The 14168-nt window shown below is 38.4% G+C and overlaps 1 protein-coding gene across 1 annotated transcript in view; it reads right to left on the minus strand.

Moving 5' to 3' along the window:
• Window positions 1-5591: 5591 nt before the first annotated feature.
• rad54b.L (RAD54 homolog B L homeolog) overlaps window positions 5592-14168 on the minus strand; it is a gene marked incomplete at its 5' end in the record, with an annotated part of 39705 nt that continues 31128 nt past the window's right edge. Inside the window, 6 exon segments of the mRNA NM_001091651.1 lie at window positions 5592-6447; window positions 7672-7872; window positions 8747-8813; window positions 11755-12016; window positions 12166-12332; window positions 12542-12832. Of these exon segments, the coding sequence (NP_001085120.1) occupies window positions 6215-6447; window positions 7672-7872; window positions 8747-8813; window positions 11755-12016; window positions 12166-12332; window positions 12542-12832 (1221 nt within the window). The 3' untranslated portion in view covers window positions 5592-6214.

The raw sequence follows: 14168 nt of genomic DNA on the forward strand, positions 1-14168 counted from the left end.
TGGATTTTGATCTTTTTTTTTTTAACCCAACTTAACTACCGGTATGTAACTGAATTGCCAAAAAAACGTTGTTTCCAGCAATCACTACTGAATGAATGAATATTTCTTGCTTGTCCTAGCAACCTCAGTTTGTTTCCTTCATCTCTTTGCCAGCCCTCCTACACATGTAGTAACTACACGACTGACTCAGCAAGCCGTGGGCCTCTCCATGTCACTATCAGGCACTCGGATTACTTTTTATGTTTAACTGATTGTCTTAGTGACCCAAATTTTAAATAAAACAGAGCGACCAAAAGTGGAAGTGAGACACGGATTCTGCATTCTGAGGAGTGACGCATTTTGTTTAATGGAACTACTTCTCATCAACCTGCAAAATTGCAAACCGCTGGGAAATGGGGCTAAAGGATTCTGAAATAAATATTCATCTGCTTTATTTAGACTGCAAGACAAATACACTTTAAATGATTAAGCTATGTTGATTTGGCTTATTAGAAAATGCTGCCATAATGAAAACAAGTGAAAACCATTTAACACAATTAAAGTAGTACCGGAAACGGACGTCCCTGACAAATGGCAGCCCATGAGATAGAAACTGAAATTGTTAGCAGAAAGTGTAGACCTTCTGGAGTTAAAGCATCGTAACTTAATGGGGTTGTTCACATTTGAGTAAACTTGAAATTTGGTGTAGAAAGTGTTGCAATTGCTTATTGTAAGTGATTATGTGAGGTTTTTGAGTTATTTGGCTTTTTAATCAGCAAAGTGCGGATTTTACTGACCGTGTTACCTCTTTTGTCAGATTTGACTTCTCCACCTCAGACCAGTCGAAGTGCTATAAAGCAGCTAGATCTTCCTCAATCTTCTGTCACTTACATCATATCCTGTTTGCCGACAATGCATTAAAGTTCCAAAAACTATGGCAACTTTTCCTTTTTTGAAGCGGGATTGCCTGTAAAAGCCTTGACAAACTTTTTTTGGGTAACTGGTTTTCTCCAGACATTTCATAATATACGGAATATTAAATTTACAGTGTAGGGCCTTATATTAACGCTCGTCTTTATTAAAGTTCCCTGGACATGTATAAGAAAAAGTGGTAACTTCAAGCATTTGCACCAACATTTATAATAAAAACGTCCATACAACTTTATATTACCCACCGTATGCAAATTGACCTAAGCGCAAGATCACTAGCGAATTTTCACTAGGCACAAACGAACGCTAGCGGATCTCGCACTGACGAAGTAATGCTAGCGAAAAGTCGCCAGAGTTCGGAGCCCAGGATGAAACTCTGCATATTAGTGAATTGTCGTAGCGCATTTGCGCCAGGCTAACTGGTGCAAGCTGTGCGAAGCTGACGCTGCCGAAAATTCAGCCATTAGTGAATCTACCCCTAAAAGTCAACTTAAATGTGAACACAATAGGGTATATTTATCAAAAAGTAAAAGATCACCACAGTCCGCTAGAGTGAAATTCCGCCAATCTCCATTCAATGCTATGGGATATTGAAAGGCGTATTTATCAAAGGATGAGCTTCCACTTTCACCCATTAATAAATACTCTTTTAAAAATCCCATAGAAATGAATGGAGATCGGCAGAATTTCACTCTAGAGGACTGTGGCGATCTCTAACTTCACTCTTTGATAAATATACCCCAAAGGCTCATTCAGAAACCTAGACTGCCTAGAGGGTCAGGATGTTCTATAAAGGAGACAGGTCAATTTTGCAGGGATTAGATAGATCAGGGGCACAGACATTCGGGCATATTGGACCCCACTATTCCTTACAGCAATTAGTTACCCATGGCAACTAACCAGTTTTCAATAGACTTTCACATACTAGAAAATAAAATCATGGCTGTGGTTGCTATGGGTGAGCACACTGGTGCAACTTAGCACCTGACCGTTCAACAGTTCCTGTATGTCTCACACATACACCTAGATACACAGAAGGGATCATTTATGAACAAAGGTGCTAAGTGGCACAAGTGCAGTTACCAATAGCAACCAATAGTTATGGTTATGTCTCTGCATATTCAGTTATTAATGTGCATGCATTTATTTTCAAAAAAGAAACAAAAAAAGATTATGTTATTAAGAGTAGTATTAAATTATACCACTAAAGGTCTGAACTGGTAATTTTTAGACTGTGGCAATACCACAGTCTAAAATTCAATTGCCGACATAGCAAAAGTGTCAGTGTAAGCGAGGCACATGAAATATGCTGAATATATTGCAATACAGGTTTGGGACCTGTAATCCAGAATGCTTGCGACCTAGGGGTTTCCAGATAATGGATCTTTCCGTAAATTGGATCTTCATACCTTAAGTCTACTAGAAAATCATGTAAACATTAAATAAACCCAATAGGTTGGCTTTGCTTCCAATAAGGATTAATTCTATTTTAGTTTGGACATCACAGCGGGGCTGGCATGGGTATGTATATATATATATATATATATATATATATATATATATATATATATATATATATATATATATATATATATATATATATATATATATATATATATATATATATATATATATGAGCGTGCCAGGGTTACGTTCAGATGGAGTTACTGCCAGATCGAATTTTAGTCGACCCGCACATCACTAATCCAAACCTCTCATAAAGGCATTAATGGAATCTGTCCATTTTTTATGCTTTTGAGTGGAAATTCTGGAAAGTCTAAAGGTGATATTTTATTAATCATTTTTTAATTAATCATTGTGGGCCAAGAAACTATAAGGGACCCACTGTGATTTAAAATGGGCTTAGTCTGTAATGAAGAGACAAAGTCTTCTTCGATCAGAATATGGTGGAAAATAATGCTGAAAACGTAAACTTTGGGTTTGAGTACACCAGAATTTGTGCTGAAATATACATGTACGTGTGCATGGCATGGAGCAGTAGTGTTACATCAGGTGCCCATGATTGTATATGATTCTGCAACATTTTCTGTATTTTCATAGAGTCGTTTGCTTTGATTTTGTTGCTAAACCATTATGTTCTAAATTCCCTGCAATGTGCAGCGTATAGCTAGGCTGCTAGAGCATGACTGTGCCATTATTAACAATATCATAACTAACAAGTCATTTCTTTCATATAAACACACACAAAAGCAATACTTATACAAAGATATGCTTAAGCCTTGTCCTAAAAAAAGAATTGCAAATAAAAAAGTATCACCAAGTAGTACAGCACTCGTCTATTAACTAGATTCCTTGCACGTGATCAGTAATGGATTCTGCACAGTACTAAACCCAGTTTCAGAGGGTCCCACAAAGAACCTGACATTAAAGTCCGTTTTCACTATGGAGACATTTCTAAATGTAATAGGATAGAAATAAGAGGGGGTGATAGCAAATTTCCTTGACTGGGGTCCACTAGGGTCAGGACCCAATGGGAAATCTTTTGGTACTTTGTCAGGCCAGACTGACCCTGCTGAATCCTCAATAAAATACTAAAATGGCCCTTAATTTGAGTATTCAAATGTTAGCACGTTTGTAATATTTCTTAAAGGACAAGGATTGCTTAAAGCAGAACTAAACCCTAGCCCCCCTACACTGCTCCCCCTCCAAGCTTCATCTCCGCAGCATTCATTCTTCTAAGAAGTTGACCTGCATGCTGACCTGCTTTAAATCTGCTGAGTTACGTAGCAGAGTCGCCATCTTCTATCTGTCTCTGATCCTCTTGTTAGAGTGGTGACACAAATCTTGCCGGGAGCTTGGAGGGGGGCAGTGAAGGGGGGTTAGTTCTCCTTTAAATGACAAGGAAAGGTAGAATCACTAGTGGGGTGCAAAGTTCTTAGGCTTAGTGATATACTTCAGATCCTGGGTCATTGCTCCTCGTCTTTCAAAAATGCAACAAACTGGGCTACTTTTCTTCCCAGAGCCACCATGCTCTTTCTTTTGGTGCCTTAGGGTTCTATGGGCCACTCACTCAAAGTGGTGCATTTGGTAGGAAAACATTTGCAGTAGATTAGTCAGAGCAGAGAATTAATGACAAGCAACTAATCTCCATGTGTGCCACTGCCCCAAGTGTTTAATGAAGTAAACTCTCCATAAAAAACAAGACTTCAGTTGTGGTTCAGCAAACTGCTATGTAGTCGACTGTATTTCAATGTGTTCATAAAGGTAGAATTTTGCCCAATCCTGAAACAAATCCAGGATTCAGTGCTGTGAGACAAATATGAGGCATTTATGCCTGTCTGTGTAAAATTTAGTGCATACATTTATGGTTACATTACTATTGTCTGTACAAAAGTGCCCTCTAGAGGTCCTGATTATCAAGAAAAATAGCAGAACCCTGCCTCGGATTTACCATCCTATTCGTTTTGAATAAAACTTCTCTCACACACAGCCTAGCTTTACTCTGCAAGAAAGGCCCCAGAAAGCATGTATTGTTTTCCCACAGCTAGAATGTATAATGTCCCTTAAAGGGATCCTGTCACCAGAAAACATGTTTTTTTCAAAACCCATCAGTTAATAGTGCTGCTCCAGCAGAATTCTGCACTGAAATCCATTTCTCAAAAGAGCAAACAGATTTTTTTATATTCAATTTTGAAATCTGACATGGGGCTAGACATTTTGTCAATTTCCCAGCTGCCCCATGTCATGTGACTTGTGCCTGCAAGTCACATGACTTCTGGCAGGCTGCTGTTTTTCCTTCTCAATGTAACTGAATGTGTCTCAGTGGGACATGGGTTTTTACTATTGAGTGGTGTTCTTAGATCTACCAGGCAGCTGTTATCTTGTGTTAGGGAGCTGTTATCTGGTTACCTTCCCATTGTTCTTTTGTTTGGCTGCTGGGGGGGGAAAGGGAGGGGGGTGATATGACTCCAATTTGCAGTACTGCAGTAAAGAGTGATTGAAGTTTACCAGAGCACAAGTCACATGACTTGGGGCAGCTGGGAAATTGACAATATTTCTAGCCCCATGTCAGATTTCAAAATTGAATATAAAAAAATCTGTTTGCTCTTTTGAGAAATGGATTTCAGTGCAGAATTCTGCTGGAGCAGCACTATTAACTGATTCAATTTGAAAAAAATACATTTTCCCATGAAGGTATCCCTTTAAATATAGGCACATAAATGCAAGGCCCTATACATTCTATAAAGTAATAAACTGCTGCAAAAAACAAAACGAACGATATACAGAATGTTGTCTGGCTCTCTACAGGTACATAACTATACAATGTGGCACTGAAGGTTAGATAGAGATGTATTTGAATAAGAGTAAAATATTAGGATTCTGACATTCTGAATTCTAGCGCCATTTACTGTCCCTCAGGTGTGACCACAGAGAAAGAAAGCTACTCTGTTTACTTGATATAAAATAGAAAATGAGCATTTGCCCACTTTTAACATATTCATTGCTGTATTAAAAACTTTTGCACATGCTAAAATGAATTGTGTTTTTTCTCTTTTGCCAGAGTTCTTCTCCACTCTCATATCTAAATCAGACACAGACTACTCCATAATTTAAAAAAGTAAATTGCTTGGATGCCGAGTAAATATCTAGAATCTGTGCCACAAAGCCAAACAAACTGCTGAAGGTTTGCAAGAAAAGAAAAGAGTAAGCAAATGAACCGCTCACAGCAAGACAAAAAGTTTTATTCTGACAGTTTCCTTTTAATTCCAATAGTGACGTCATGTAGAAAGGCAAGCTAGATTGTTTTAGTGTGAACTATTAAGTGATGAGGCCTTCCCAGATTATCTATAAATAAGAGATGTTGGTGCTGTACTCCAAGGCATCACCCAATATACACTGGGTTCATACCCCTGCTGGAAGAGAAATGGCAGCAAGATTGTGAAGTTGGCAGTCACAAGATGTGGGAGATTTTGTGGGGCTCTGATGGTCACATAGAGATATGTCTGGTGCATAACAGGGTTACAAGTCTTCCTGTTGTTAGAATGTGGTAAGAACACAATAAAGAACAGAGTAAAAGAAAGGAGGGACCCAGCTGAGCCTTACGGCCATACCAGTCCAGCTCAAAAGTTAAAGGAGGCTGCACTGCAAACTGGTATATGGACCACAGGGCTCTTGTTCTGTGATGTGTGATCTCTGCCAGTGAAACGATATAAACAGAAGAGCAACCGAAACATGTGTTTGATGAATGGTGCAGCCAACAGCAGTTTCTTGGGCTAAGAGCTGTGGGTGGAAGTACCTGTGGCAATGGCCGAGCACTTATCCTATAAACAGTGGGACAGAACGATCACACGGCAGGAGAAAGTTCTGACGTTGGGTTTACTTGGACGTTTGTTGTGTTCTGAAAAACGAAAGAAATATGTTCTTTTCCCATTTGCAGAAAGGGATCATCCGTACTCTGCTGCCCGGAGAAATGTTTCCACTGCATGAGCTCAGACATGGAAAAATTCTTATTAAGCTGATCCCGGTGTAATTCAAGCTGACAACTCCTATGGATTAATGGCTTTTGAGGCAAACCATCTGAAACCAAAATGAAAAAGTTGATACAACTATGAATGTTATAGAGCAAGAGCCAAACAATGTAGAGGCTGGTACCTTTCCTAATGGTTCACCTACCTCCTGGTGCCTCCTCTGGATACCAGCAACTGTCATGTGCCTAGTCCAGCCAACGGTACAGCAGGACAAGACTCTTCATTGCAAATTAAACAGTTTGGAATGGAAGTCTGTATATTTATATATATATATATATATATATATATATATATATATATATATATATATATATATATATGAGAGTAATCTTGAAGAGGCTTTACAGGACTGCAACCAGGCACTATATTTTTTCGAGAGCACCAGTATCTTTCTCTATATATATATATATATATATATATATATATATATATATATATATATATATATATATATATATATATATATATATATATATATCTATATCTATATCTATATATAATACACAAAAGCCATGAATATCCTGTAAATTATATCCTTATAAACGGTGAGTTCTGATGTCATCAGTTATAAACGGTGAGTTCTGTTGTCATTTCTGTCACATGACTCACTGAAACTTGTGTATTATAATAAATAAAGTACCCCCAGTTGCAAAATATGAGGATATTAGAAGTTACCTCGGAGTTACCTCGGAGTTCCATGACCTGTATAAAAACACTCGACCTTCGGCCTCGTGCTTTTATATGATCATGAAACTCCTCGGTGACTTATAATATCCCTATATTTTACAAGAGGGGGTACTTTATCCACTATATAATACACAAGACCCACGACTATCTTGTAACCAATATCCTTATAACCCGTGCTTAGTAATGCTTAACATTAAGTTGTGGAATCTCAGATTTATTATTATTTTGCCTTCCTTGTAATCAGCTTGAAGAACATAAATACAAAAAAGGCAATACTACATCTTTAATAAACCAAGAAACAGATGTGAGCGAAACTGGGTGCTACATGCTCTCCTCTGTACAAAGTCACAGGGGTGAATATATGTAATATATATTAAAGTAACTGGGGGCAGACATATGGGAAGGTATGGCTAAAGTAAAGCAGATGACTAAGAGGTTACACACAGACTGGAATATCCTTGGGTGTGCTCAGTTCAGAGGCCATAAAGCCTGTGTGGTGGACTGGAGCTAAATTCCAGCTGAACGAAATGAACTATAACACCAATGAGTGTAAATACAACAATAAAACATTTATCGGGTGCGTTACCTGAAAGACAGTTTGTTTTTATGCAGTCACATTCCAGCAGCTCGTGAGTCACACAATCTGTATCTTCATGCAAAGTAAATAGATTTCTCAGCTCATCTACAGAGAAGCGGATGTGCTCGGATTTCTTTGTCAAGTCCACAACAGCACCAGACAGGCCTTGCTTACTTATCTGCCTCTGGTAGATCTTTTCCTCTAATGAGCCTGCAGGAAAAATAAAATTCACATTCGGCACGGTGACATCGCTATATCCAGGAGTTTATTGGAAAAGAATAGGAATGACAGATGCCATGGTATCCAACAGGAGACCATTTTCATTTGTGTATAGGAGAATTAAAGAAACAGTAACACCAAAACTGAAACTGTTTTAAAATAATGAAAATATCATGTAGTGTTGCCCTGCACTGGAAAAACGGATGTGTTTCAGAAACACTACTATAGTTCATATAAACAAGCTGCTGTGTAGCAATGGCGGAAATTGAAAAAAGTCTATATGGCACAGGATAAATAGTGGATAACAGATAACACCATTATGTTCCACAGAGCTTATCTGCTGTGTAACCTGAGCCTTTTGAATGGCTGCCCCCATTGCTACACAGCAACTTATTTACATAAACAATAGTAGTTTTTCTGAAGCAAACACATCCGTTTTACCAGTGCAGGGCAACAACATTTTTTATTACTTTAAAACAGTTTCATTTTTTTGATGTTACTGTTCCTTTAACTTCTTCCAGATATAAATGTGAGAACTTGCATTGTGACTGAATCCAAGGATCACCATTGTGTGCACTTACCGTATATATATCAGGCTAGGGTTTTAGAATAAGCAGTGTAGACAGCAACTATTTCCCCCACCACATGGAAAAAAGCACAATGTTGATCTAAGTATATAATGGCTTTTTAAACATTTCCCAGTCAGGATCTTGCACTTCACACCCGTAGGCATCAACTGCAGGCCCATGAGGCTCACACCTATGGCATAATGTAAAGTTGTGTGTGTTTTGACTCAGCAACACCATACTGAAGCTATGCACTTTCTGCCATAAACAATGGTACATGTTAGAACACTCACACTCACCTGTAGTGAGAAGCCTGTAAATATGCACAGTGCGCCTCTGTCCATCCCTCCACACTCGAGCCATTGCCTAAAGCAAAGAAATGGTTAAAGTTAATGTACTATGCCCAAAATATTTCTCTTTCCATTGCTGAAGTTAAAGAGGACTCTCTAATATTAGGTAAGCTGTATTCCTTACACGTGCATTAAAGGAACAGTAACATCAAAAAATGAAAGTTTTTAAAGTAATAAAAATATAATGTACTGTTGCCCTGAACTGGTAAAACTGGTGTGTTTGCTTCAGAAACACTACTATTGTTTATGTTAATAAGCTGCTGTTTAGCAATGGGGGCAGCCTTTCAAAGGAAAAAAGGCTCAGGTTACACAGCAGATAAACTCTGTAGAACATAATAGTGTTATCTGTTATCCGCTATTTAACCTGTGCCATATAGACTTTTTTAAATCTCCTCCATTGCTACATTTCAGTGATGTATTTATAATTTACATTTCATACTTCTTTTGGCCTCTTCTCCATGTTAGCACTATAAAATGGTTAGTGCTGCAAACACACGGTAGCACTGTACAAATACAGAAGCAAAGCAGAAAAACAAAGTAAATGATATTAGATTATATATGTATATAAGCAAAAAGTACTTCCATAAACATTTAAATAGCACTATGGCGACACCTGCTGGTAGAAGTCTAAATGAATAAACCTAGGCAGAATAATTGTAACAACCTCCATCAAATAACCTACGGTCTATGGTTTATTTATTAATAAATGTAACTGCAATTGAAAGATGCGTATGTTTACAGTTTCTGCACTGTTGGCTCTGACTCTTGAAACAATGTTGCAACTGGAGAACACGCGACTAGTGATGGGCGAATTTATTCGCCAGGCGCTATTCGTGGCAAATTCTTGCATTTCACCGCTTTTTTTGGACACTGGCGCAATTTCGCCAAAAACGGATGATGGCGTCCAAAAAAGCGGATGCCAGCGTCAAAAACGAGACGCTGGCGCAGTTTTGCAAATCACGGGAAATTCGCAAATTTTCCAGCGAAGTGCCCCAAATTCGCCCATCACTACACACGGCACTCTATATTCTTTTAATAGGCCCAGAGAACAGAATGGGATCAGCAAACACTGTTTTCAATTGCAATTACATTTATACTTAACCATGGAATTGTATATTGGAAAGTTGATTAGAATTACTTGTCTGGAAAGCAGAGGTTATTCTTGTAATTAGTTTAAGTATCACTTATTACACCAGAATGTGTGAGGTGTAATTACTAGTACGCAATTAAACCAAAAAGAAGAACGTAGTAACCCCACACTATCTGTTTACTTTATTTGTCCCAATTGGTAAAAAAAAAGAAAAATGAAGTGGCATGTATAAAGTGTTTAGTGCTTAATATAAGTGCAAAAATTAAATACACAATTAATTGCTAATACACAAATGAATCCATCTTTAGTCATTTCAATGAATTCATCCAAACAGCTTAATAATTATATTCCAATTAATAATCAATATTATCAATTAATTAATTAAAGTGCCAGTGCGTGCAAAGTATCAATTGGATTATAAATTCATCCACAAGTTAAATTATTACATACAAATCAAGTGTAGTTATTACAATTTTTTTTGCATAAAATATTAAATAGCTAGCATTTCATGTGTTAAAAGATTGGAAAGTGAAAATAGAGTAGAGGTGGAGCTGTCCCAAAATCTACTACCTAAGTTTTTTCTAGGCCCTGGGACACCACACGGGGAGAAAGGCAGGACACTAAGGACTGCGGTCTCAAAAATGAACTGTTCTGTTAGAGAGCTGTCTAAAAAAACGCAAACCTCCAGCGCCTTAGAGTCAAAGAGAATCGAAGAATGTAGTGCTGCTTTTCCGTATTAACCCAAACAATGGCTGCTATCAATTTATCGCTAAAGAACCGAAGGCTTTTTAAAAATTGTTTTCAAAAGGCAGGAAATGGATTTCTTGTCTTTCATTATGCTAAAAAAAAAAAAAAAAACAGTTCTCGGATGGATATCCCCTTTAAAGGAATTGTTCCATATAAAAATAAAAACTAGATAATCTGTAATTTTTTCATTATATTTAGTAATGTATAAAGGCTGAAGTGACTGGATGTCTAACATAATAGCCAGAACACTACTTCCTGCTTTGCAGATCTCTTATTGGTTACCAGTCAGCAACCAATCCCTGACTTAAAGGGGGGCCATATGGGTCATAACCGTTTGGTTTTGAATCTGAGTTGCATGCCGAGGATCAATTGCAAACTTGCAGAACAGTTATGTCCCATGTGGCCCCCCTTAGGGCAGAGACACACTGGCGGATTCAGGGAGATTAGTCGCCGGGTGACAAAACTCCTCTTCTTCGGGGCGACTGATCTCCCCCAACTGCATTTCCCTGCCTTCCGCTGGCTAGAATGAAAATCGTCGACGGGAAGGCACTCGGATCGCTTCGTTTTCTGAAGTCGCCCGAAGTTTCCTTGGGATGCAACTTCGAGTGATTTTGGAAAATGAAGCGATCCGAGTGCCTTCCACAGTCGATTTTCATTTTAGCCGGCAAAAGGCAGGGGAAGGCAGTTTGGGAGATTAGTCGCCCCGCAGAAGAGGGGATTTGTCGATGGGTGACTAATCTCCCCGAATCTCCCAGTGTGTCTCTACCCTTAGCTGACTAACGAAGAGGTTAGAAAACTACAAAGCAGGAAGTAGTGTCACTAACTATATTAAAAACATTTTTTATTTGGCACAGCCTATATATTTATCCAGTTTTTATTTTTACACTGAACTGTTCCGTTAATGGTGTATGACCTGCATCACTGAAGCGGAGAATGTTTTATACCTTTCTGTATCTCCTGCAGTCAGTAGCAAGAAGATGCTTGGGTTTGTAGTCTATTACTGGTGTAAGCAGTTCTTGTGTTCAGGACTCGGGCAGTGTATTACATGGAGGAAGATAGTAACAGCAATTTATAGAATGCAGACTATTTACAAAAGAATAGAAAACGTTTTTTGCCAGACCTGTATATCATTAGCAGGATTCCAGTCAATGTCATACAGAATTAAATGAGAAGCACCAATCAGATTGAGGCCAACGCCCCCAGCCTTGGAGCTCAGCAAGAAGATGAAGTCTGAGGAGTATTTGCTGTTAAATCCATCGACAATGTGCTGTCTCTGTGTAACCGGGGTCTGCCCATCCAGCCTTGTGCAACTGTATCCATGCTGAACGCACAGGGCTTGCAAAATGTTTAGGGTCTGTGTATAATGGGAGACCAATACCACCCTAGAAAGTAACAAAGTACTATTCAACCATAGCACATCACTTCTTGGCTGACCAAAGATCCATATTTAGAGAAGCATGATTTAAGCAACATTGAGTCAAGAAGAGAAGTCTCTTGCAGAAAGGTGTAGAGAAGAGAGTGCAACCCCTACCTCTCAGATGGGCTGAGTTCCCGTATTCCAGACAGCAGCTTACTCAGGACCAGCAGTTTTCCAGACTCGGACTCTGAAATTTTAGCACCATCATAATCCTGGGGGAAAAGTTCAGCTATACTTTCATACAGACTGTGTTCACCCTGATCAGGATTTGTGCTTTTCTCCTAGAGTGGAAACAAGAAAAATGAATGCAGAGTCTCTACATGTCCAAATTGAAAAAAAATTATTTTGTCGATTCCTGCAGCACAACAAAGTATCCCTCTTCATTATAACTAGGACAATGCAAAAAGCTCAGGCTCCTCTTTCCTAGGTGCTGTTTTATAATGTCTTAATTAATAGTATTAATAGGGTACAATCACAGCTTTCCACTTACCTGGATAGTTCTGAACAGCAAGCATGGATGGTTGCATAGTTTTTTAAGTGCACCAATGCACACCAGGTGGGGGCTGTTTTCTCCATTTCCCAGCAGACAGGATTTAACAGCCCTTGAATTCAGAAGCCTTCTGTACAGATCAAGCTGGAATTGAGATGGTTGGCAGAAGACAATGTTTTCGATTTTCGGAGGCAGGAATTTATTTATGACCTCCTGGGTCCTTCTAAGTATAAAAAGACCGGTCAGCCTTGCAAGTTCAGCTGCTCGTTCTTCTCCCAAATTCTTCTCTTCCTGGGAAAAAAGCTGAATTTATTTTCATAGAATGTAACCACCTTTATAAAGCGCCATACTCTTGCTAGAACATTCTATAGTGATGTACATGAATCTCCTATTAATGTGGGATAGTTAAAGGAAAACTATACCCCCAAAATGAATACTTAAGCAACAGATAGTTTATATCAAATTGAATGACATATTAAAGAATCTTACCAAACTGGAATATATATTTACATAAATATTGCCCTTTTACATCTCTTGCCTTGAACCACCATTTCGTGACTCAATCTGTGCTGCCTCAGAGATCACCTGACCAGAAATACTACAACACTAACTGTAACAGGAAGAAGTGAGGAAGCAAAAGGCAGAACTCTGTCTGTTAATTGGCTCATGTGACCTTACATGTGGTTTGTATGTGTGCACAGTGAATCTTACGATCTCAGGGGGCGGCCCTTATTTTTTAAAATGGCAATTTTCTATTTATGATTACCCAATGGCACATACTACTAAAAGAGTATATTATTATGATAATGGTTCATTTACATGAAGCAGGGTTTTACACATGAGCTGTTTTACTCAGTATCTTTTAATAGAGACCTACATTGTTTGGGGGGTATAGTTTTCCTTTAAAGGAGACATTTTGTGTAAAAAAATAAGAACGTAACAGTGCGTTATACTCATTAAGATATAGAAGAATGGTGCTTAAAAAAGTAGTATTTCAGGCTGATTTATTGAATATTTCTGCAAAAACCCTAATAATCCCTCCCTTCTCTTCCGCTTTCTGCTCCCTGAATTTCCAGGCTGTGCAGGGGAGCCGGTGTTACTCAGCTCACTGCACTGTAGGATAGGAACCAATCAGTAGCTAGCAGGACCTGATAGGGAACTGAAGCCTGTCTGTGCTTGTGTGACTGCAGGGCTTTGATTGGCTGTCCCCCTTCTACTATGCTTCTGGCAGGGACCGTTAGGACACGCCCACCCCTCATTTGAAAAACAAACAGGGACCAGGGAACATCTGTATGGAGCTCCAATAAAGGGGCTATTTTTAAAGATAATATTAATTTTTAGCAGTATGTAAAAGCAACATCATATTTTACTTATAATTACTTACAAAATTAGGTTTTTTTCATTTATAATATGTCTCCTTTAAAATACTTCTAATAACTCATTTGGCTTTAATTATCATCTGTATGCTGATGATATCCAAATATATTAAATAATCAACTCCTTCATTAACAGATGAAACTGAGACTAAAAACCTGTCACTTTATATTACGCAATATTGCCAAAATCTGTCCCTATCTTTCACAAGTAACAGCTAAGACCCTAAAGCATACTCTCACCCTATCATCCT

This window comes from Xenopus laevis, chromosome 6L (assembly GCF_017654675.1).
Source record: "Xenopus laevis strain J_2021 chromosome 6L, Xenopus_laevis_v10.1, whole genome shotgun sequence".
Lineage (NCBI taxonomy): Eukaryota > Metazoa > Chordata > Amphibia > Anura > Pipidae > Xenopus > Xenopus laevis.